Source organism: Balaenoptera musculus, chromosome 14, assembly GCF_009873245.2.
Source record: "Balaenoptera musculus isolate JJ_BM4_2016_0621 chromosome 14, mBalMus1.pri.v3, whole genome shotgun sequence".
NCBI lineage: Eukaryota > Metazoa > Chordata > Mammalia > Artiodactyla > Balaenopteridae > Balaenoptera > Balaenoptera musculus.
In genome coordinates this window covers 19,254,095-19,280,057 of record NC_045798.1, presented here as the reverse complement: position 1 = coordinate 19,280,057, position 25,963 = coordinate 19,254,095, and the positions used below count along the sequence as shown (strand labels likewise).

Sequence of the window (25,963 nt, the reverse complement as noted above, 5' to 3'; positions counted from 1 at the left end):
CAACGTCCATCACCAACATGTTTTAATAAAGGTGAACGTACACATTTGGCTTCCTCGGAATGTTCACTTCAAGCAGATATCTCCAAGCAGACGGTCAGTCTTCTCTGGCCTTTGATGGGATCTGGCATCTTCGTCTCTCCTTCCCTAGGTTCCTGCCTTCATGACGGGGAAAAGGCTCGTGGAAACCAAATCCTGGAGGTGGATGCTGTCTGCTGAGACACAGCATCAGGCCTTCCTCTGGAGGCCAACCCCCAAATCCAGTTGACCTCCCTTCTCTTTCTTTGAAAATGTACATGTTTCACACATCTGGGCCCTCCCGTTCCTCCCTACCCATGGTATCCATGCCGTGGGGTCCATCGCTGGAACCCCAGGAGCTGCCTCTGTGGAAAGACCAAGCCACCCCTTGACAGCAGGGACGGCAGAGAATCCAGGGAGGAAGGATTCCTGGTCCCCTGGCCCGCACGGGAGCAGGTGGCTGGGGGGAGCATCTTTCTGTTTCTCGGTCCATTTGGCCACCCACTGCACTCAAACTCCAAAGCACTGAAACCTGACTTAACTGTTTTCTTGCCCCAAGAGTCACCAATCAGCCTGACCAACGAGGGGGCCAGAAAAGAAGACCCTGGCGTGACCTTTGCTCCTTCCAAAGGGGAGGCCCCTGCTTTGGTCGTGGGCTTGGTTCTCACCTCCCTTTTGCCTCCATCCCCAATTCCTGGGGGTAACAGCTTTCTGAGGCTGTCATCTAGTGCAAGCCCAGCTGTCCCCATGGCCACATTTGGATCCCCTGGAGCCAGGGACAGCAACTCCAAGAGGGGGCCAGGTGGAGGCATGCGGCTCAAGTTCAAATGCATGTCCATCGGCCAGAGTCTCCGCTACTCAGCCCTGGGAAGGCAAAGCGAAGGGCCCCTTCCCTGGGAGCATTTCTCAGACCCAAGAAAAAGCTGCTCAGGCCACATCCAGGTCACCTGCAATTTCAAAGAAGAAAGCCTGGGGCCAGGGATGCAGGAGAAACCTAAGAACAGGTCCAGTGGGTGAGTGGCAGGTCTCACAGGGGTCCCGGCCTGGAGCGTATCTGCAAAGATCCTTTGGTTGTTGTTCACCGAGGCTGTGACCGGCTGACTCTGGATGGTGTCCAGCTGGCTACCGGCGTCACCGGGCACTGCTGAGGTGGCACTTTTCCCATGCAGATCCACAGGTTATTAACAAACTTCCACACACACGGAGAACCCCCCAGAGCAAATGCCTCCCCATCCCCGGATGGATCTTGATAAATATGAGCAAACAGTCAAGACACAAAACCTCGTTGGTCCAGGTGGTACCTTTGGGTGAGTTCTTGATGTGGGCAGTGACGATCGGTGCCCCAGCCGGGCTCCAGCAGCTCCCCGCTCTCTACAGCCTCAAAAACCAGCTCAGCCCCCCATCGGTCACTACTCCTGAGAGCCCGAGTTCGACCTAGCGACACCTGTGCCGTGCGTCCCTCGGCCGACCATCTCCTGGCCCCACTCCCGATGGCTAGACTCCTGCAGTCCACGGCCTTTGGTCTCAATGGGCAAAAAGCAGGAGGCCAGGGCAGCCAGGAGGCAGCAGCCACTGTAAACCGCCAGCGTCAGGTACACGGACGATTCCAGCATCACCTGGGGGGAGGGAGATGCACGCCGGTGAGAGCATCCCTTCTGACGCACAGGCACCACCAACCATACAGATAATATTGAGAACGCCAGGCCCTCTTGTAAGCCCTCTTTATCACTGGACTCCCATGGAGTCCTCACGACAGTTTCATCAGGTATGTCCTCCACCCCCATTTTACAGAGGGAAAAACTGAGGCTCAAAGAGGATTAAGCAGCATACCCAAGTTCATACAAAGACTAAGGATGGGGCTGAGATTTGAACCCAGACCCCATCAGGCTCAAGAGTCTATTTATTCTCTCCCAAAGCAGCATGTCTGCTGACTTCCTAGCTTTATGGCCCAGGGCACATCACACAGCAGAGCTAAACCTCATTTCTTCATCTGCCGAATGGGCAGAAGAGCAGTAGCCATCTCCCAATGAGAAGATGCCTCACTTGACACCATGCAGGCACATGGCAAGCTGTCAACCAGTGCTAGTTAACAGTGACGTACAATGGCCAAACACAATGGTACCAGGACAGAACGACTTGGCTAAAACACGTGTTGGAATTCTATTTACACGAAATATCCAGAAGAGGTAAAATTCATCCAGACAGAATGCAGACCGGTGGTTCCCAGGGGCTGGAGGAGGGGGAGCTGGGGAGTGACTGCTTAATGGATACGGAGGTTTATTTTGGGGAGAGGAAAATGTTTTGGAACTAGATAGAGATGGTGGTTGCCCATCATTGTGAATGTGCTACATGCCACGGAATTGTTCACTTTTATTTTTTAAATTTTATTTATTTATTTGGCTGCGCTGCGCAGCTTGCAGGATCTTAGTTCCCCGACCAGGGTTTGAACCTGGGCCCCGGCATTGGAAGCGCGGAGTCCTAACCACTGGACAGCCAAGGAATTCCCCAAATCATTCACCACCAGGGAATTCCCTGAATTAAAATGGTTAATTTTATGTTAGGTGACTTTTACCTCAATTTTTAAAAAGTGATAAAAACAGGAAAAAACGAATTGGATATTAAAAAAGCAAAAAGATTCCCAAACAAGCTCCCCCCAAAAGGAGAGAAATGCTTCAAGACACAAAGAGCTGCAAAATTCTGCAACGATACCAAATCATCCAACTCAGAAACCAGGGACTGGGACATTTGTTTCCCACTAAGGCATGGTGGCCTGTTTATTCTCATCCAAATTGTTTTCGGCCAAATCGTCGGAAAGACCTGAGTTTGATTCCCAGCTCCTCTACTTCACAGCTGTGTGACCTTGGACAAGCCCCTTGACCATTCTGAGCCTCAGTTTTCTCATCTGCAAGCAATACTTCTTCGTAGGATGGGCTGCTGGGATGAGATCAGGTAATGCACACCAAGGGCAGTGCAGAGGCTCAGGGTACAGTAACAGCCTGCCACGCAACGGCTTTTGTCACGCCCACCCCCTCTGTATTTGGGGTGACACCTACCTGAGCAATGAACGGGGTGATGAGCGCGCCCACCCTTGCCATGCCGCTGCAGGTGCCCAGGCCCAGAGCTCGGGTCGCCGTGGGGTAGACCTGAAACAGCCGCCAAAGTGGCTGCACTGAGAAAATGCAGGCCCCTCCCTCCTCTCCGCCTCGGGGAATGATGGGAATCCCAACCGCCACCCCACACCCTGCCCCCGGGGGCAGGTGGGCCTGAATTAGGGTCAATCCCTCAGGGGTTGGTGATACCAAGAAGGGGTGGGAGGGCAGGGTGGGGAGTCTCACCCCGAAGGGGACAGGAAACTCAACCCATGAAGAGGGCAAGAGGCCAAGCTGGGGGTGGGAACCTAGGAAGGGGGTCCTCCCTGCCCTGGGTGGTTATATCCAAATGAATAAATGAATAAGTACTAAATTCCTATTTTTTTTTTCTTTCTGTCATGGAGAATTTCAAGCACAGACTAAAGTAGAATGGTGTAATCAATCGTCTAGGACCAAGCCTAGAGGACCTCTGTTAGTTTCAATCATACTCTCTCACTTCCTTCCCCTCCTAAATTACACTAAGCCAAATCCTAGAGGTGGTATAATGTCATCCACTAGATATTTCTGTATATGCTGCTTTGAAGACATTTTCCTCTTAGAAAAAGACTGCAGACATTTCCCATGTCCATATTTGATCTTCTCCAGTAGCATAATTTTTATTGGCTGCACAGGATTCTATCATTTGGATCAATCATCATTTATTGAACCAATTCTTCATTGTTAGGAATAGCCAGCTGGATTAGTTTAAGCCAGGAGTCAGCAAACTTTGTCTTAAAGGGCCAGAGAGTAAATAATTTGGGCTCTGTGGACCATCTGGTCTCTGGCAACTACTCAGCTCTGCCCCTGTAACACAAAAGCAGTTGTAGACAACAACAGCACATGAAGGGCTGTGGCGTGTTCCAGTAAAGCTTTATTAATGAACACTGACATTTAAATTTCATATAATTTTCACATGTCAAGAAATATCCTTTTGATTTTGCTTTCAACCGTTTAAAAACATAAAAACCATTCTTAGCTCTTGGGCTATCCAAACACAGGCAGCAGGTTGGATGTGGCCCGTGGGTCGTAGTTTGCTGAGCCCTGGTATTTGTCCCTGTAGACCTTGGGCCTCCCAGTCCCTGCAGGTCAGGCAGCCTTCTCCTGGTACTCTTCTGGGAGGCTCCAGCAATCAATCCACAGGCCTTTGTTGAGGGGACACTAGGCCAGATGAGAGTCACAGAGTAGGAGACCCAGGCCCTGCCCATAGGGAGTCTTAGTAGGAGTCTCCCTGGGGGACAGGCAAGGTGGCATGACTAAAAATACCAAAGAGGTGCACAGACACTGAGGGCAAAATGAAGTTGGGGGTGGATCCTGGGGGGCTTCCTGGAGGAGGCAGCGTTGGAGCTGGGCCTGGAAGGTGGGGTGGAGGGAGCAGGGCTCAGGATGATGACTCAAAGTGAGGGCTCTGGAGTGCTGTGTGGACCTGAGGGACAATCTAGATGGCTTCTTCCCCTGGCACAGCACCTGGTACATACTATCCTCTCCCTCCCTTTGACCCTATCTAAAATAAGATGAGATAAAATAAATACAAAACAAGTAACCCATAATCCCCGAGTGTGGGAAAATGGACACTCTAAGACGCTGTCGCATAGAGTGTTAAGTTCAGGCAACATTTTAGAAGTTGATTTTTTTTTTCAATCTTTCTCAATGTTTGTAATGTTTATTATAGGCTTTAATTCAGAAATTCCACATCTTATTTATTCTAAAGAAACCACACATGTGCACAAGGATAGGTAAAGCTGTTTACCTTCATACTATAATAGTGAAAAGTTGGAAAATGATTCAAATATCCATTGGTAGGAGAATTGTTACAAAATTATGATTTGCCCATACTATACTATATAATATAGTATAGTATATAATATATATGATATAGTATAATAAAGTATATTATATAATATAAAGTATATATATTCTATAAAAAGTATAGTATATAATATTGATATATAGCATATATATTATATAGTATAATAAAGGACTGTACATAATAATATAGTATATAGATTACCATATAGTACTGTACAGAACAGTATAGTATAGCAGCTATTACAAAGAACAAAGCAGGTCCATATGTCCTGTGTTCCTTGTCTTCCATCTTCCCCTCCAGAACCTCTCTCTACCCTTCCCCACCTCATTCTCTGCCCTGGGGGCTGGCCACTGTGGACCACCAAGGGTTCCTAGGCTCTCTGCCTTCCAGTTGGGTTCAGCCAATGGGAAGCCCCAGTGGGAGATGGGCGGGAGGTGGGAGAGAGAGGCCAGGGTATTTATTCTCCTGCTCCTTCCGTTCTAGGTTGCCTAAGGGCACATGTGTCCCTCAACTAAAGGTCACAGCTTTTCTCTGCACAGCTCCCTCCTGGGACCCTGAACACCCCGTCTCTTCACCCCACAGGCCTTAGGTGGTAGCTGTGTCCCCAGCCACCTCCACCTCCTTGTGAGCTCTGGGCACCGCTCCATCACTTTTTGGTTTCCCTAACCCCTATCCTACACCACTGTAATCCGTCCTTTATTAAACTCATCTCAGTTGCTCAGTTACCCAATTTGATACATGCACTAACATAAATTAGGAAACAATCTGGAAGAATATACACTGAACCATTCAAGAAGGCGGTTGCTAGGAAGGCAGAATGTGAGGCCCTTTAGTTTGGGGGTTTTATACAGTTCTGTAACATTTGGAACTTGTACACTGACCATAAGCTTTTATAAGCAGAAAACAATGACTGAACGAAAGCCTGAAATAATGAAGGCCTTCACAGCCGCCACTCAGACTCAAGGACAAATTTCACTCAGAGGAGCCCAGGCCGGGTGTTTCCGGAAGCAGGGCCCACCGCCCCCTTCCCACCCCGGCTGCTCCCAGGCATTCCTCCTACCTCAGGTGTGTAAACATAAGCTGCTTGGAAGCCTCCAGAAATAAACGCCCTTGCAATGAAGAGTAACAGAGTGAGCATATTTCTAGGAAGAGAAAAAAAAAGCAGATGAGCAAGTATTTTTTCTGACAGTTTCTTTCAACAAAGTTTTATCTGCCCAGGTAGAATTTACACCCTAGAAACTGGCAAAGCCCATGTCACCCAACACACCATCAGGCAGGCACGCAGACACACGCATCCCAGTGGTCTCTCAGAAGACCTGCTTTTATAAGTTCATCATTCTCCAAAGTTCCAGGCTGAGATGGTGGTGCCCAGGGTGGGGCACGGCTGGGGTGAAGTGATGTAAATAATCCAAAGTCCAGATAGGACCTAGTGGGGGCAGGAATTGAGCCAGGAACCAGCTGAACCAGGGAAAGGAAACTTCTCTTCAGTATTATGAGGATAATCCTGACCCCCAGCCCTCTGTTCCATTGTTCCCATAATGTGTTTGAATATCAACATTTCCAGATCTAAGTTACATCTCCAGACCTTTCACAGATCTCTCATCTGTGGTTCGGTCTGCGGCCTCTTGGAGATCAACACAGGCCAGTTCCATATTTTGAGGCTCTTGATAGATGGAAAAAATGGAGAAATGCCAAAAGGGGATTATAAAACAAGACCTTGAAATATTGCCATGGAACAAATGAACACTTTTAACCCATATATGAATTAAACAGCTATATGCATGATCTTATTGGGAGATGATGTCAAAAGTCTAAATGTAATGGTGTCGGAGCAAAATTTGGACCAAAGTGCCCTCCTACCCCCACTCCCATCAGAGGCCCCCACTTTGAGCCCAATCTGTTGTCCAGTTATGAAGCAGCCAAGAGCCTCAGGCTTAGTGAGGGGCTGGGGGGATCCTTCAGGTACCCCAGGGGGTGTAATCCACAGTCTGCAGGCACAAAGACCTGACCACAAGCTGAGAAGTAAGCCTGCTGGCCAGAGATCTGAGTTCACGACCCACCTTCCAACACAGATAAACAGCAGGAGGCTGCAGAGGGAGAAGATGACGAAGCACAGGGCCATGGTCTTCTTGCGGCCCAGGCGGTCGATAATCCAGAGAGTCACAAGGACACCTGCAAGGGAGCAGGGGAGCCATGGGAGGCAGCATCTGACGTGAGCCCCAATAACCCCACCTCCTGGTACCACACCCTGTGTAATCCCCTCCTCTTGAGAGTGGGCTGGACCTCATGACTCACTTCTAATGACTAGAATACGGCAGAAGTGATGGGATGTCACTTCTTTTTTTATTTTTTTGAGTCAAAAAATTTTATATCGGGAATTCCCTGGCAGTCCAGTGGTTAGAATTCTGTGCTTTCACTGCTGAGGGACTGGGTTTGATCCCTGGTTGGTGAACAAAGATCCCATAAGCCACGTGGCATGGCCAAAAAAAAAAAAAATGTTTTTATATCAATATTTATGAGAAAAAGACTTACAACAGTGTAAAAGCAATCACTTAAAATTATACTTTCCATAAATGTCATTAATGTTACTAGATGTTGACAAACTGCTTAAAATGCCTTGAGGGACTTCCCTGGTGGTGCAGTGGTTAAGAATCCGCCCACCAATGCAGGCGACACGGGTTCGGGCCCTGCTCTGGGAAGATCCCACATGCCGCGGAGCAACTAAGCCCGTGCGCCACAACTACTGAGCCTGTGCTCTAGAGCCTGCCAGCCACAACTACTGAGCCCATGCGCTGCAACTACTGAAGCCCGCGCACCTAGAGCCCGTGCTCCACAACAACAGAAGCCACCACAATGAGAAGCACGCACACCGCAACAAAGAGTAGCCCCCGGTCGCCACAACCAGAGAAAGCCCGCGTGCAGCAACAAAGACCCAACACAGCCAAAAAATAAATAAATAAATTTATTAAAAAAGGAAAAAAATGCATTGAGTTATATGTCTACTGCAAAGTATATCCGTGAATCTTAGTCAGTGATTAGGATTATAGCTTTTTAAAATCAATTTATGCCAGTCTTAAAGACATATATCCATATGTCACTAGGGAGGTCACTTCTGAGATGAGCTTATGCAAGACTGACTTCTGTCTTGCTGGCACTTGCCCTCTCCCTGGCTCTTCTCATGAACTTGCCTTGATGGAGAAGGCCACCTGGCAAGAAACTGAAGGTGGTCTCTGGCCAACAGGCAGTGGGGAACTGAGCCTGTGGTCCAACCAACCCTGTGGAATTGAATCCTGCCAACAACCACAGGAGTGAGCATGAAGCAGACCCTGCCTCAGCTGAGCTTTCAGATGAGACCACAGACCCTGGGCCAACACCTCCATTGCAGCCTTGTGAGATACACTGAAGCAGAGGACCCAGGAAAGCCCAGGCTCCTGACCCACAGAAAATGTAATAAATATGTGTTGTGTTAAGCCACTAAATTTTGGAATAATTTGTTACACAGCAGTGGATAACTAATACAGGCACCAGGGGAAGCCTGAATAGTGGCATTCACTGAAACTAGGCAGCAGACACCTGGGCTGGGGGTCAGAAACACGTAGGTTCTAAGACCTCATCTTGCCACTAACTTGTCATGTGGTCTTAGGTTAGTCCCTCGCCTTCTCTGAACCTCAATCTTCCTTTTTTTTTTTTTGGTCATGCCCGGCAGCATGTGGGATCTTAGTTCCCCAACGAGGAATCAAACCCATGCCCCCTGCAGTGGAAGCATGGAGTCCTAACCACTGGACCACCAGGGAATTCCCTGAACATCAATTTCTTCATTGGAGAAGTAGGACTAAATAAAAATAACATTCTCTACCTCAGTAGAGGTGGTATAGCATATTGCTTGATAATAATAATAATAATAATATAATAATAAAATCTGGGCCAAGCACTTTTACATCTATTATCTCGTTCAATCATCAAAACAAACCTCTAAACTACAATGGAAGAGAATAAAGAAAAGAATATAGACATACACACATATATATATGAATAACCAAATCACTTTGCTGTATACTTGAAACTAACAATATTGTAAATCAATTAGACTTTCGTTAAAAAACAAAACCTCTACAAAGCATGCTAATAGCCCATTTCCCACTTTTATTCAATCAATACATTAAGTACCTACTGTGTGTCAGGAGCTGTTCTAGGAGCTTGGGATGTGTCAGTGAACGAAACAACAAAACAATACATGTAATAATAGGGAAGAAGAATCTGAGTTTCAGAAAGGTAAAATCATAGAAATGGTGAATGCTTGAAGTCCCGAAAATGGCAGCTGGCAATGCTGGGTTTAACGCCAGAGGCTTTAATGTTACCTGCTAAGCTATATGGGAAAGATAGACAATGTAGTATAGGAGTGGACTCTGGGCTCTGGGGTGGGAACACAGGTCTTAGCTCTGCCAGCTGTAGGACACTCAGTGTCTTAGTTGGCTTTTCCCAGAAGCAGACCCCGGGACAAGGGTCCGAGTTCAAGGTGTTTACTTGGGAGGTCATCCAAGGAAGCACCAGGAGGAGAGTGGAGAAGTGAAACGGGGAAGGGACACAACTAATAAGGGTGCATATCAAGCAAGTTACCACCATGGGAAATTGCTGCTGGATTCCACTGGAGGGCTCTGGGAGTCAGTGCGGAACGCGCACCTTAGAATTCTACCTGATAGGCGAGGAAATTGGGATATTTATACACTGGTTGAAGGCTGTTCCCAGGCGTTAACTCCCTGGCACCTGCAGCCACCTTTCTTGCTTTTAGACACTGAGGCTTTCAATTCCTCCTGAGATAGCCCTCAGGCACAGAGATGCAGAAATTGGCAGGAACCATTTTTGCTACACCTCTCCAATCCTCAGTTTCTTCAGATGTAAAATGGGAATGATACTACTTCACAAGATTAAATGAGACCATAGCTGTAAAATATTTAGCACAGTGCCTGATATATATACAGTAAGCAATCAGTAAATACCAGATATTATTATTTTTGTAATAATACTATTTTTTTAAAGGAAAAAGATAGATCACCTTTGCTTTATGTGCAGGTTTGGATTTTTAACATCCCACCGATCCTTTCCAGTGTGACTGGTGTTGGGGAACAATTCTCCACGGGTCTCTTGTATTTCTGCACAGCTTGTGAGCGGAGGCACTAGCTGCCCTTTGGTTCCAGGCTAGCATTTCAAGGTTGTTTGTATAGCCAACAGCCTTGGAAGATAGAGATACTGCCTCCTTCTAGAGCAAGGGGAAGGTCTGTTTACTGCCCAATGTAATAAAGATGATGTCTCTCTCCAGGGCAAAGGCTGAGCAGGTTTCCGGCAGCCCATTATAAAAGATTTGGGTTCCCGAAGTGTGAGGTGCCTGAGCTGTGTTGCAAATCCATTGCACGTGTAAGATTCGCCTGGACCCATCCTCATCATCCCCATGGGACTTGGGGGCAAGAGGAGCCGGCACTAACATACTACTCAGGCTGCCTGCTGTGCCGTGAGTAATAGTCTTTTGTCTCTGACCCAGGGGTCTTGTGTCTTCTGCCCGCGTGTGTGTGAAGCTGGGCAGCTTAACTTGTTAGCCTTCAAACAGAGTAAAATGTCAGCCTCTTCACAGTTCTTGACAACTTGTAGCTAAGGGTTGAAAACAAATCCCCGGCTTCCCTTAGAAATGGGATTTGCTTCCAGGCGGCACCAGGTAAAGCCGCATTCCCAGGATGCCCTGCCCCAGCCCACGTGGCACAGGTCCCTCACCTGGGAACTCAGACAGGGTGGTCCACAGCAGGTCCATGTAATCCTCTTCACTCAGGTACTCACAGGCCAGGCTGCATTTTGCCTCTACCGCCTTCTTCCGGCTGGAGACTGGGAGGTGGAGAGAGAGAGAGAGAAAAAGAGCAAGAGGCATGTGCAGTCTTGAGTCGCAGCCTCCTTCCCCCCACGCCTCCTTCCCTGGGTATGATTTGGTTGGGATGCCAGGGAAGGAGCACGGGCTCAGGACTCAGACAGACTCAGGTGTGAATCCCAACCAGCAGTGTTAGAGCTTCATCTCTTTAAGCCCCAGGTTCCTCATAAACCTGGGGCTAATAAACCCCGGGGCAAGGTGGTTGAGACACTGAAAGCAGGTTGTGCATATGAATGTGCTTGGCCCAGAACTGACACATACTAGGTGCTTTTGTGGCAGACAGACTCTAGGGTGGCCCCAACGACCCCCACCTATATTATCTGGCCCCCATTACTTCCTTGATCCCACCTTCTCTCTCCCTTGCTCTGCTCAAACTACTCCAGCCACACTGGTCTCCCTGCTGTCCCTTCAATACACAAGGCACTTTCCTGCCTCAGGACCTTTGCACTGGCTGCTCTCGTCCTCCATTGCACTTTATATATCCCCATGACTAATTTCCTCACCTCTTTCAAGTCTTTCTTTAAATCTCACCTTCTCACTGAAGCCATCCTGACCACCCCACTTAAAACTCTGACTTGCCCACGGCCCCTTACTCTGCCCCACACTCCTGACCTCTCTTACCTCGCTTTATCTTTTTTCCCCCATATGATTTGTTAGGAAATGGAGTCAAAGACTTTGAAATGGGCAAAATGTCCTGCCTTGTGAACCCTTATAGGTTATCTCAGCTTTCATGATCTTTAAGCTCTTTTACAACTTCACGTTACAGAATACCAGTGCAAATAATTCTTGTCCATAAAAATGCAAACCGTGTCTGGTGGTGATGCAATTGATTATTGCCTTATGCACACTGCCAATTTTTGCCTCTAAGTGTAAATCCATTTCAGCTTTTCTGATTGCCTATATACATGTGTGTTTTGAATTCTCCTTTGAACCAACTGTAACCTCTTACTGGTGTTAGCAGACGATTCCCCATGGGTCTCTCATGTTCTCTGCCTGTTTTATAAGCAGAGGCACTAACTGCCTTTGTTCTGGACTATCTTTTCAAGGATTTTAGTTTAGCAAACAGCCTTGAAAGATAGAGAGGATCTCCCTTTGGTGCAAAGGGCAGGTTTACTTATGGCCTTTGAAGATAGAGCATCTTTCTGCAGAACAAAGAGCTGGCAGGCTTATCATCTGGTATAAAAGATCTGGGTGCCCTAAGTTCAGGGTTCCTCTCATTACACAATCCACTGCTCCTTCCCTATCACTTTCCCACCCAGGTGTAAGAGTGAGCTTTTAACACGGGGTGGCAAATGGGGTGGCAAATGACCGCCTGCACGCCAAATCTGGTCCCCTGCCAGTTTCTGCCTGGCCAGCAGGCTAAGAATGGTTTTTACATTTTTTAATGATTTTTAAAATCAAAAGAAGAATAACATTTCATGACATAAAAATGATATGAAATTCAAATTTCTGGCTGTAAAAAAGATTTCCTCAGTGGGAATTCCCTGGCGGTCCAGTGGTTAGGACTCCGCGCTCCTCACTCTCACTGCCGAGGGCCTGGGTTCGATCCCCGGTTGGGGAACTAAGATCCCACAAGCCGTGCCGCGTGGCCAAAATTTAAAAAAAAGGTTTCCTTGGAACACAAGCAAGGCTTGCTTGTTTACATATTATCCATAGCTGCTTTTCTGCTACAATGGCAGAGCCGTTTGGCCCACAGAGCCTAAAATATTTACTATCTGGCTGTTTATAGAAAAACTCCGCCAACCCTTCCTCTATAACATCCCAATGGATCCCCTGCTTTGCTTAAGCAGGTCCACAGTTAGCCGTGAAACCAAGCAGGAGGCTGTGGGGCAAACCCTGGGTACGAATCCTTTCCATGTCCCCCGTTTCTTGCTTGTAGGAAATAGGCTTCATTCAAGCCTCCTAGACCTTCCCTGAGTTCCAAAGGGCAGGTTCAAACAGTTGCTAATCAGGGAAGGGAGGGGATGCAGAAAAAGAGAAGGAGCTGTCAAGAAACAATAGTGCAGCCTTGGGGAAGAGTCCTGGTTCCTCCTCAAGGAATATACAGAACAATATCTTTGAGTTCTTCTGCAGGAACTGAGGCCCTCACCCAGGTTGAGGATGGTAACTTCAGGCTGAGCAGAAGATTCCTGGAACATCACCCAGTTCCCTCACCACCAACCAATCAGAAGAAAGTCACATACCCTGCGGCCCTCCCCCCCACCAAATTCTGCCTCTAAAAACTTCTCCCCCCCCCAAACCATCGGGGAGTTCAGGGGTTTTGAGCACGAGTCACCCGTCCTCCTTGCTCAGCCCTGCCATAAACCTTTCTCTGCTCCAAACTACGACGGTTTCAGTTTGTTTGGCCTCACTGTGTGTCAGGCACAGGAACTTGTGTTCAGCCACAGAGGCAAAGGATTTAGGCTCAGTCAATACCAAACCCCGAATTTATAATTGAGCTGCTTCCTCAGGGCAGTTAAGACTCTCCCACACCTCCCAGCGAGATGTGATTCTGCTGTATTATTAAAACTTTATACTAATCAACAAAACTATTAAGTCAGATTATAGAGGCTTCATATGAAAAAGATAATTGGACAAATCCCACAAACAGGCAAGAATTTGATCCCTTTATCCCCCATCCCGGGTTCAATGTTAGGAATCTAATATTCCCTTAAAGACAGATTGGTTTGAAGTCCAGACATCAGTATATAGACTTTGCTCTTTATTCATTCCTTTTGTCCAGTGCTTCCCACCTCCAGCTCCACAACAGAATCACCTAGGGAGCTTTTCAAACCCACTCATGCCTGGGCCCTACCCACAAAGCCGCTGATTAAATTGGCCTGGGCATTGTTTAAAGGCACTGCCTTTGTTGAAAAGCTCCCCCATGTGATTCTGTTGTGTGGCCAGGATTGAGCTCCAACCTCATTCTCAGACTTGATGCACACGCAGAGGATGGCTACACAGGGTCACAGCCATAAAACTCAGGGCTGTACTTCACGGACCTCTTTAGGGGACATAAGATGTGATTCTACTCTAATGTCAGGTCTACCGAGACAAGAAGGTCCAGGTTCCTACAGAGCGTCTTGGAAACCACAACCCAGCTCTTTCATGCTCAGGTTTTGCAGAAACTTTCTCCCTGGAGTTTGTGCGAGGCCAGGCCCTGTGAGGGCAGAACCTGGGCTGGGGGTGTGTGTATGACCTCGTGTGTTGGAAGCGGGGAGGGGCGGGAGGGGACGGTGTGAACTGCTAAAGGGCTGTTGATACTCACTGCTGCAGACATCTCCTGCCTGGAAGAGCTCAGTGGTGAGCAGAACTAATCCATAGTAAGAGAATGCATTGGAAAACCTGCCAGGAAGGAAGCAAGAAAGGTAAGGAAATGATGGGAGAAATGCAGGTCCCCATTCCCTAACCCCTCTGGAAGGACTTGCAGTTTTAGCAGCAGAGACTAGGCTTTGGGCTCAGGCCACACTGGGCCTTTGGGGGGCTTTCCTGGACCGCTTGAGCAGGAAGATGGCTGGTACAAAGCATAATGATGTGATAAAGGGAAGTGATCCTGTGTCCTTTGAAAGATCAAGAACTGAATTTTATCACAGATAAAGCTACCTCCAAGGCTGTTCAGTCAACCGGTAAAAGGAGGGGAAAAACATGGGGGAACCAAAACTTGGTAGAAAACAGTCATTTTGACAGATGTCAACAGATGTCAGGGCTTCTGGGTTGAGTTGAATAGGGAGGAGGAGGGAGATATATTTAATAATATAGGTAGCCCCTACTTTTTCGAAAGTTTGCTTTACTGCACTTCGCTTTTACGAAAGACCTACATTAGTACCTGGTTTTGCTCGCCAGAAGAAATCCGAAGAGGATTTTCACTTTTTTTTTTTTTTTGGATTTTCACTTTTACAAAAAAAGGGAAAAGCGAAAATAGCATCCAGCGCTTATTTTATAGAGGCAGCACTTGCCCCAAGCAGTGAGAGTAGCGCCACCAAGCTCCTTTCCCGGGAACTACACTCAGCACCTCAGCATCAAGCTGCCATTAGCTTTTTTTTTTTTTTCAATTTATTTTATTGAAGTATAACTGATTTACAATGCTGTGTTAATTTTGGCTGTACAGAAAAGTGATTCAGTTATACCTATATATACATTCTTTTTCAGATTCAAGCTGCCATTAGCTTTGAACTGTGTCTATGAGCATCTGTGCTTTACCTCCATTTATTTTGTTTCTTTTATTAGCAAGACATGTCCTCAGGTAATTACTTCTCTTTATGCCACTTCAGCTTAGGAAAGCTTTCACTGCAACGCTCTACTTTTGAATAGCAGGGGTAAAACTGTATGCAGAACTGGGCTCCAACTTTGCCCCTGCATTCCTGAGAGCTAAATCAACTCACCAAGCATTTATTAAACACCTGCTGTGTGCCCAGTCAAATGTGGAGTCTGCAGACTTCATGAGCATTTCAGATCAGAATGACGCAGTTAACTAATTCCCGACCGTCCTTGGAACCAGAATACTCGAGTCTGTAGGGCCGGAATATTCTCATCCTGTGGTACAGTTATGTGGGAGCTCAGTCATAATCAGAAGCCGATGATTACTTTCCTTGAGTTACAACACGCGCTCGCAAATGTGATTTCTATAGTATTCTAAAATTAGTCTCTAATTGCTTAGTATTTAAGTAGTGTCAGCCCAACAGAATCACATGCACTCAAAGATAGATGCTCTCAATTCTGTTTCCCCACCTTTTAAAATATCCTGCCAGCTCCATACTTGTACTGGGCACACAGCAGGTGTTTAATAAAGGCTTGGTGAGTTGATTCAGATCTCAGGAATGCGGGGGGCAGAGCTGGAGCCCCGTGCTTTGTATTATCAAAGCTTTCCCCTCCTCTTCCTTGCAGTTGACCTCTTTGAGGACACTCCCCTGCTAATTAGCACCTCTGCTCAAAGGTGAATAGGAAAAGTGAGAACTGTTGAAAACAGGACACATAGTCTCAACCCGGCTAATTTTGTGCACTGTTAATGCTGTAGAAATTACAGCATTAATGGTAGAAAGAATTGAAAGAAGGGCTGAAATTTGACTAGCTGTGGACTGTAAGGTAATTACTCACTACAAATGCCCTCCAGCCAATGCCAAGGTTGTTATTTAAGAAAAAGTGGAACAAGAACTGAAAGTTCTAAGAATGCCCATGTTGACCAAATCAGTGGTTCTCAAAATACTGGCCTTGTGCTGCTGGTGGTACCCAAGGCAATATGAATGGAGAGGGGGATGGATACAGAAAAAGTATTAAATCTCTTTGTGAAAAAAACAGATTCCTTTACGTTTCCTTTCGATTCTTTAATTGTATCTCAGTCTTACTTACGGGCTAACGAGTCCCTAACACCTCCCCTCTCTCTATTTTTTTTTTTGTAATTTAAGGCAAATTTTAACAGATTTATAAAAGTCGTATATACAAAATACGTTTAAACTAACCCCCGTAGCTATACAATACACTTTTTACACTGCATCATGTATCTCTTAACCTGGAACACAGCATCCGTAAACCGAGGCCTGTTCCCCACTGTCGGTGCCATTATGGGGGCGGGTGTGGAGCTGCAGCGACACCCCAGGGGCGGCGCCAGTGACCTGGCACTTGGCTGTTGCCCTTGAATTTCCTTTCTGAGTGTAGAGACCCCGGAAGAGCTCAGAGCTCCGTTTCTGCAGCCGCCGCCGCCTCTGATCGCCCCTGCGGCCCTGCTCCCTCTGCGGGGTCCCCCACGCGCTACAGGGGCCACAGCACAGCACAGCTGAGGACGTGGCAGAGAGGAGGGGGCCGAGCACACAGCACTGAACTTCCTGGCTGCAGTGGTGTCAACAGAGAATAACATGCCTGCCAATTTTAGCTGCTTCGAATGGAGTGAAGGAAAAGACACCTTGGAATGTTTTGCCATTTGTATAACAGGTCAAAAGGTAATGCTTTAAGATCCTAGAGATGGGCAGACTCAATAGAGATCTATTTTAAATTTCTCGATAAACAGGCTTGTTAGAGAATCTAACAGTTAAGATGATGGGGAGAAAGTTTCACAGGCTGCCCGTGAGCACTCCTGGGGCGGGCCTCACCCCCCGCTTCCACAGACTCCGCAGCGAGAGCTCCGGCCACCTGTTTGCAGGTGAACCTGGAAAAGGTGCCCGGGCTCAACCAGAAAGCTTGGGTGAGGAGGGAAGCCATGGAGAACCAGCTTTGTTAGCCTGACTGTCAGATCAAGGCTGGTTCCACGTTTGTGATCTGAGTTCCAGAGTCTCCTAGGTGACAGTGCTCTCTGCCCACCGTGGGCACCGAGCTTTTTTGAGGGCAGCTTGACAGGCGGTGGTGGGGAGACCTCCAGCGTCACCCCGAGGCTGCGGGAGGCTTCCCTGGGGGCCCGGGCACTGAACGGAGCGGGTGAGGCCCCAGGGCAGAGGGTTCACCTGCACGGACACGTGGCGGCTCCGTGAGATGCCTTAGAGCGCCCAGGCTGCCACGGCGGCACACCGGGCCTGTCACCACTCAGGGTGGGCGCTGCGCATCACAAAACGGGGCCTCCTGGAACCCCATTCTCAGTTCCTTCCCGACTGGAGAAATTCTGAAGTTGGCTGAAAAGCTGAGCCCCTGGACCAGCACCAGGAAGCACCAGAACCCAGAGCTGAGGGCCTGTTTCCCACGACTCACAAGGGTCATGCCCTCAGCTGCCCCTACATTGGACTTCCCTCGGCCGGACTCTGGGTCAGCCTCACCAGGTGGGATGCGCGGTCCACGCCTCCCCGGTCACCAGAGCGGTCTGGCTCTGCGACCTGCCGGGAAATTCGGTCCCGCGGGAGACCTCCACCTTGACTGTGAATAGCTGGGGTTATGTTTATTTGGGGGAATTAATCAGCTTCTGAAAGCACAAAATAAAGTGAATTCAGTGTTAATAAAAAGGCGCCTGAGTGACAAGCCTGGAACAGACAGACCAGGACGACTGTGAGCCCATGAGGCTCAGCCCTGTCTACACTCTGCTGGGGGTGCAGAGTGCCGGCCGCTCGCCCGCCCAGGAGGAAACTCGGGCTGGTCCAGAAACACCCAGTAGCTGCTCTAGTGTTTCACTGTGGTTTGTGTTACACACACACACACACAAAAGAAAACCACCAGAATAAAAACACTACCTTCATAACCAGATCAGAAGCGGAGAACCCAATTTCCAGGGGGAGCCAGGTGTGCGCTTCTCTGTGAAGCGAGCCAGAGGGCCGCGTTTACGGCAACAGATGCAAAGTCTTCGGGGCCCTGTAATAAGAACCTCACAGTGACGTGCCAAGGTCATTGCTGGATTTGAGGAGGAGGAGGGAGTCACCAGAGGTCAGGATGGGATACAAGAGCAGTTCCCTCCTGTTCTCAGCTACTCTACACCCTAATTACAGGCTTCCGGGGAGGGCCCTGCTGCCTACCAGGACTGTGTTTTGGGGCAGGAATCTCATGGTCTATGTCTGAGTTCCACCCCATTTCCTACCCCTTGCTATACTCAGACGCCAACTCCCAGGAACGTCCATCCTGCCAGGAGGTCTGAGAACTCACTCGGGCCTGGCACCATCCCGCTCCTTCCCGTTGTAACCTGGGGCGGGAGCCTCGCGTAGGATGTTCCCACGCTGAGCAGCGCTCCACTCTCCTAGGGGCTCGCGACCACCGTCAGGGTCAGCAGAACCCCTGCAGGTGTGCGGTCCACACCGAGGAGCCGCTCTGGGTGTGAAGCATCCCGTGTCATCCAGCGAGAGGCAGGCACTGGGGGTGCTTCAGGCAGGTAGCAACTGGTTGTGCTTTCAAGTAAGTTTTCACCTGAAGAGATGCCGACGTGGTGTGGAAACCAAAACCACCTATTTCGATATGCCATCCTGAGCACCAGTGGACACCCAGACTCTAAGTTCTAGCGGGTTCTGGAGGGCGAGACCTGGCAGGAGAGCAAGGGCCCATACGAGCAGCCGGGCCTTGCGTGACCTGAAGTCCTCCTCCAGCAGAAGGTAGGAAACAGACACCGACAGTGGGACCGAGGAGGCGGAGTGGCCCTTCCACACCCCACGGGCTCCACTCCACCCACAGCGAGTCTCACCACTTCCCTGAACTCAGCGCGTACCACGTGCCACCTGCCGTTAAGGGCCGTTAACACAGCAAGTGCCGGCCTCTGAGCCGCCTTAACCAAGCAGCTCTTTCCTCTGGGGATCCGCCATCACCTTCTTCAGGGCCCAGGAGGTGCTGCACAAATGCAGTCAGTAAAAGCAGCCCCTGCTCAGGGGGGCTGAGCTCTCAGCCCTCCCAGCTGCAGGCCCAGCACCAACCTTGGCACCAGGGTCTGCACCCAGAACGCCGAGTCCGTGAAATGCAGGAATCCCACACGCAAGGCCCACCTCTGCCTAGGGCTGCCAGGCAGACTTTAAAAGGGCTTGTCTTCTTCTTCAAACAGAGCTCCCTAAATTTCCAGGCATCACTGAAGAATGAGGTTGCTGAGCGCATCTGATGTGCCTTATGGAGAAGGTGAGGTCAAAAGGCCCGAAAGGACCACCCGACACACAGTCGAAAGCTTAGTGGGAACTTCTGCTCTTCACTTAAACCACAACAGAAAACCCAGCATCACTTTCTTCCTGAGGCAGGTTGCAGGTCACAGTGAGGGGAGGATTCGGGGGCCATTACGTTGCAGACCACAATTCCAGCAGCCTGGAGGGGGTCCTCCACGGTCCTCTGCTTCATGGCTCCTGACCCTGGCTGCATAGCAACCACGCAGGAAACCAAGAGTGCGTCCATGTGATGCCTGTACTGCACGGTCTCTGAGTGGCTCAGCCCGGAGCTTTGCAAAGCCCCTCAGGTGATCAGACTGCAGCGCCAGAGCTGAGCATCATGATCTAGTCCAACTTTTACAAATGGGGAAACTGGAACCCAAAGAGCTTGGCCCTCAGCCACGTGGATAATGACGAGTGCACGTTTCTCTGGGGTGAAGGTGCGCTTCTGCCTTCCCCACTGTGGGCAGTTTAGGGGCCCACACGTGGACGCACACAATGCCTACCTGGGCACTGGCCACTGGACAATACATATGTGCCTTCTCTACATGAGAATCCTGAGCTCCATGAGCTCTGTCGACTGGGAATGGTTCACACTTTGCGTCAGTGGTTTCTTCGTTTTGTGATGGGGACAGTCACCCCACGGGGTTGCAGAGAAAGAGTTCCCACCCTTCCCTTCCCTTGGGCTTCCTCCAGCCTCCGGTCTCTGGACATGTCCACGTCCATCACCAGGTCCTCTCCTCGGGCTCCCAGGTCTCAGGGCAGCAGGTGTGTCTTTACGTGTGTTTGCCGCTGTTCCTTGTCCTGAAGTCGTGTTCCAGAGGCATCCACTCAGCACAGTGTTGGTGACAGCGCTCCTGTGTCCCATGTGGAAATAAAAACTGTGATCGACAAGTAATGAACCTTCAAGGAACATTAGGGTTTGAGTTACCCAACAGCTCTGAATTTTGGGGACTGAAAAATTAATGTTGGCTTGGCTTCGAATGCTGAGTTGATATTTTCTATTAAGCAAAGGAAAACTAAGGATTTATCTTAATAAACATCCAGAAACTGAAGGTGGTCAGATCATCAAACCAGCCCCTACTGCCAATGCTAAAATGCTGTGCAAAGTGTAAGCGGCGAGCAATTCACTCCGACTGCTCTCATCCTAACGGTGCCTTTACTCACAATACCAAGTTAATGTCTGTTCCCAGGATGCCCAAGTTAGTCAGTCATAACTAGTAATCTTGTTTCAAGATTATTTCCTGAACTTGGAGTTGAAATAAACGGACTCATTTTTATCAAAGAAGTAAAAAAATTGCAAGAATAAGGAGTCTAGAGATCTCTATAAATTACAAAGCTACAACGCAATATCTTTGAAACAATTTCTCTACAAGCTGAAGGGTTAAAAAAATATTTCAGTAAAAAACGGACATGTGTCCTTATGTGAGGAAAATATCTTAGTTTGAGGAAGTTTATTGTTACATTTTTGTAATAATAGATGAGGCACAACTGTCTCCTGCTTCTCCAACATCTCAATAAAAAAAAGACAATAATCAAGGGTAACAGTGAAATTAAAATAAAATAAAATAGAAAAGCCTAAGGTTTTGGAGAGAAAAGTGACTATAATCTATGTGTAGAAAGGCTGTAAATGGTTTCAGTTGACCTTGCAAAGAGCGATCTTCTTCTCGGATGCCGACCAATCACAGAATTGAGGGCCGGGAGCCTTGCAGGACTAAGTCGTCCACTGAGCTCGCCGTGAAGACAGGGGAGCCCGGCCGCAGAGGGGGAGAGCGGGTCAGTTCTTGGCCAGGCAGGAGCCCCCGCCTAGGGCCGTCCCCCACTGCTTCCCAGTCCGCTCGGCTTCCCTGTCTATACCAACTCGCTTCCGCCTCTGAAAGCAAACCAGCAACCGCGTCAGAAGGTTTAAAGGACAAACAGCGCTTGCTGACCATACTGACCCCAACTTGCCAGCAAGCCTTTCAGACGGGCACCTCTACCCGCTATGCCGACCGCGAGGGCCGCCGCCTCCTCCGCCAGGGCCACGGGGAGTGCTTCCAGGCTGGTGAGAAAGTGCGTGGGTCCCGACACACGTGTGAGACCTGGAACCCGGCGGGCGAGGAGCGCTCTTGCCCCAGGACAGGGTCCTCTGAGCAGTGACAGCGGGGTCTCGGGCCGCCCTGACACAGCCCATTGAGAATGTTCTTTTTCCTTTAAACCTCGGTCATCGGCCCCGACCCCGGGGCACATCCTTTCAGTTTATGAAGAGCCATAGAAAGCAGTACAAAAACAGCAACTTTTCTCCAGCCAAAAGAAAGAGCCGAACCCCCAGCAAACATCCACAGGAAGCTTTGAGCGCCCAGAGAGACAGGATTTCATGTTGTCTCCTCATTAAAACCCTGTGATAACAAGGCTGACTCAGAAGCAGTTTTTTTCCTCCCTTTCCTTCTGGGTCAGCATCTGCCACAAGATCCCTGTTTATGTGCTGGGTGAAGGCGAGCAAGCCACTCACCAGGGACACAGGACCGGGAACAGTGTGGCCTGGGGATGGGGCCCAGGGACGGTTACTAAACCACAGGAACATTCTGGTGCCACTGACAGAGGAAGCTTTTTTCTCTTTTAAATGCTAGGCAGAATCCTCAACACGCCAGACACTTTTGAGTAGAGTCATACACAGCGGGGACCAGTTTGGAATGCAATGTATTTTTTACACAGTGAAAGACACCTGGACAGAGTAACCGGACAAGTTAACTGAGTGCAAGATTGACCAGCTCGCGTCAACATTCACAGCCTCTGCAGTTTCACTCAGAGGAGATCACATCCGACAGTTTTCCTGCAACTTGTGTCTGTTAGTAGAAGCGAGAGACCTTGATGAGAACCTCGATTCTCGGCCGGCCACCGGAAGGCAGCGCGGAGCCCGGCGGCGTTAATGAAGGCTCTGCTGGCAATGCCGCCAGCTCTCGAAAGCCGCTGAGCGGAAAGGAGCTCTCCGCTTCCTCCAAAGAAGGAAAGGCTCCCCGCAGCCGACTGCAGGTGTCTCTCGGAGACAACGCCTCTGCAAGGCCAGTTGGTTTAAGTCTTTGCCGAGGGGCGGGCGAGGGGCGGGGAGGGTGGGCACAGAGGCAGCAGGCACTGCCCTGTGCAGGGGGGAGGGGGCCGTTCACGGCAGCGTCCGTGTGCACACCTTCCACCCCGCGTCCTGTCGTGTCATGGGGTGATCTGACAGGGCGGGAAGAAAGCGCAGGTTGTGGGGACATTAAGTCAAGTCCACACCGCCAGCTCTCACTCCCACCCTCTCATCTAACAGCCGGGACCCACTGGCACAAGAGACTTAAAAGGCAACGCGCTCCCCTGGGGAGGTGGCGGGGACAGCCCGCAATTCACCTCCTTTCACCTCCTACAAACCTCCACCAGGCAACGCTCCTCACCAAGCACTCGCGAGTTAGAGAGAAAAGCCATCTGCAAAGACGTTGGGTTTTGTGTTTCTGTCATTAAAGACAGAGCATGCGTGCACACACACACAGTCCTCAATTACATTGTGTCAGAGAAGGAATAGTTTCTGTAAAAAGAAAGAAAGCTGTATTATTAGGCATTACACATTAATACCAAAGCGATCGCTGGGGTTTTCAGTAGTTTCACTAGTCCCCAGGATTCAGTAGCTAACATCAAAGTGTCACGTCCTTTGGCCTAGAGCGCGGCGGCGTGGTGGTTCCACAGCATCCCTGAGCCAGGTGTTGAGGGCACGGATTCGGGAAACCCGCTCCGGGACACCGGGGAGATCTGGCCTGTGGCCGGCCAGGCTGCTCAAGGACCACAAGAGTGAGGGGCATCCTCTTTCATTGCAACATAATATTCTTTCAGGTTCTCTTGCAGGATGGTGTCCTTCACAGCGTGAAACGCGAAGCGGATGTTCTCCGTGTCTGTGGCAGTGGTGAGGTGGATTGCTGCGATTCCATCTCTTCCGGTTGAAATACTGGACCAGGTAGCACTGGACGTCCTCCAGCCTGTGGGGGTCGCCCTTGAAGTCTGGGAAGTGCTTCTTCTTCTTCTTTTTTTTTTTTTAAATAAATTTATTTATTTAATTTTGGCTGCATTGCGTCTTCGGTTGCTGTGCGCGGGCTTTCTCTAGTTGCGGCGAGCGGGGGCTGCTCTTTGTTGCAGTGCACGGGCTTCATCATCCCGGTGGCTTCTCTTGTTGCAGAGCATGGGCTCTAGGCGTGGGGGCTTCAGTAGTTGTAGCACGCGGGCTCAGCAGTTGTGGCTCGCGGGCTCTAGAGCGCAGGCTCAGTAGTTGGGGCGCACGGGCTTAGTTGCTCCACCGCATGTGGGATCTTCCCGGACCAGGGCTCGAACCCGTGTCCCCTGCATTGGCAGGCGGATTCTTAACCACCGCGCCACCAGGGAAGCCCTGGGAAGTGCTTCTTGAAGCTGATGGTCTTCACTTTCTCCACCAGGAGGTCCATCTTGTTGAGGAACAGGATGATGGAGACGAAGAAGAGCTTGTTGTTAACGATGGTCTCAAAGATGTTCATGGACTCCGCCAGGCGGCTGGTGCGCCTGTCCTCCGTGAGGACCTGGTCGTACTCACTGGACGGGACCATGAACAGGATCAAGGTGATCCCATCAAAGCACTGGAACCACTTCTGGTGCTGAGACCGCTGGCCGCCCACATCCACCATCTTGAAAGGTATTTTTTAAATGACAAAGTCATGATCCACGATGCCCTTGGTGGCCTTCCTCGCCAGCAGGATGTCCTGCTTGCTTGGGAAAGTAATTCAGCTGGCCAATCCGGTCCAAGTTATCCAGGAAGTACTTCACTGATTCACCCAGCTGAAACTCCCTCCTCCGGCTGAAAGCTTCCCTGATGCCAGAATCCCTCCAGAGCGCGGTCAGAGCAGGTACATACAGCTGAAAGGCGGCAGACTCCACGGGCAGCCCTGCTTTGTTCTCAGAGGCCATGAGGAACATCCCCTGCTTCTCATTTTCAGAATACTGCCAAGGAACACCAAGCCTGTCTCGTGCATCAACCAGAACCCTTGAGCCCTTGAGGATGTTGTTGAAGATGGTGTCGCGGAACTCGAGAAGCGCGCTCTGGTCGAACTCGCGGCCGCGGATGATGCGCCTCTGCTTGAGGAAGGCGGACCTGCCGCTCTCGCAGGGCCCAGCGGCAGGATCCTGACGAGGCGCCGCACGGCGCGCAGCTCGCGGTCCAGCTCCGCGTAGCTGTCCCGGCTGCGCCTGCGCTGCCCTGCTTTGCGCTCCGCATCGCGGGCGGCGCTGGCCTCGGGCGGCAGCAGGCGACGGCGGAGGGTCCGCACCGCACCGGACATGGCTGGTGAGGCCATGGACCCCGCGGCGGGCGAGGCGGCAGCCGGCCGCTCCCTCAGGCCGCGTCCGCTGCCGCCGTCCCGAGGGCCCTCTGTCTGGCTCTTAAATACCAGTGGTTCTCCCCTGGCAAACCATCAGTCTAGCTACTTTTTTTTTTTTTTGGCTGCGTTGGGTCTTCGTTGCTGCGCGTGGGCTTTCTCTAGTTACGGGGAGCGTGGGCTACTCTTCCTTGCGGTGCGCTGGCTTCTCATTCCGGTGGCTTCTCTTGTTGCGGAGCACAGGCTCTAGGCGTGCGGGATTCAGTAGTTGTGGCACGCGGGCTCAGTAGTTGTGGCTCACGGGCTTAGTTGCTCCGCAGCATGTGGGATCTTCCGGGACCAGGGATCGAACCCGTGTCCCCTGCACTGGCAGGCAGATTCTTAACCACTGCGCCCCCAGGGAAGTCGCAATCTAGCTACTTTTTACTGTATGGTCACTTCTCGGTATCCGTGGGGGATGGGTTCCAGCACCCCCTGTGGATACCAAAATCCTTGGATGCTCAAGTCCCTCATATAAAATGGCATAGTATTTGCATATAACCTACACAATCCTCCCATATACTTCAGATCATCTCTAGATTACTTATAATACCTAATACAGTGTAAGTGCTATGTGAATAGTTGCTGGTGCACAGCAAATTCAAGTTTTGCTTTTTAGAACTTCCTGGAATTTTTTTTTTTCCATCTGTGGTTTGGTTGAATCCATGAACACGGAACCCGAAGCTACGGAGGGCCACTTTTTTATCTTTAAAAGCGACTTCTGGGGGAGGGATGGACTGCGAGTTTGGGGTTAGTAGATGCAAATTATATCATATAGAATGGATGGACAACCAGGTCCTACTGTGTAATACAGGGAACTATATTCAATGTCCTGGGATAAACCATAATGGAAAAGAATACGAAAAAGAATGTATATATATGTATAACTGAGTCACTTTCCTGTACAGCAGAAATTAACACAACATTGTAAATCAACTATACTTCCGTAAGAATTAATTAATTAATTAAAGCAACTTCTGTCTACGGCCTGCAATTAAAGTTTTTCCTTAAAGCAGATACACAAAGTTTCCTTTTAAAAGACATTTATCTGAGTAAAAAGTGAGTCAAATTTTTAAAAGGCTAAGAAAATAATAGTATAGAAAATAATTTTAAAAGGCTAAGAAAATAATAATAACAGGATAACACACAAGTCAGGAAAGTGATGCTCAGTTTTGCAAATGTTGCTCAAGATGGAAGAGTTCTCTGTCCTCCAAGTT

The 25,963-nt window shown here is 49.5% G+C and overlaps 1 protein-coding gene and 1 pseudogene across 1 annotated transcript in view; both read right to left on the bottom strand.

Moving 5' to 3' along the window:
- LOC118880101 (SV2 related protein) overlaps positions 1–25,963 on the bottom strand; it is an 84,246-nt gene continuing 58,283 nt past the window's right edge. The window contains 6 exon segments of the mRNA XM_036823482.1: positions 1–1,631; positions 3,069–3,158; positions 6,011–6,092; positions 7,011–7,122; positions 10,714–10,821; positions 14,109–14,185. Coding sequence (XP_036679377.1) covers positions 1,425–1,631; positions 3,069–3,158; positions 6,011–6,092; positions 7,011–7,122; positions 10,714–10,821; positions 14,109–14,185 — 676 coding nt within the window. The 3' untranslated portion in view covers positions 1–1,424.
- LOC118880100 lies at positions 19,908–24,841 on the bottom strand (annotated as a pseudogene).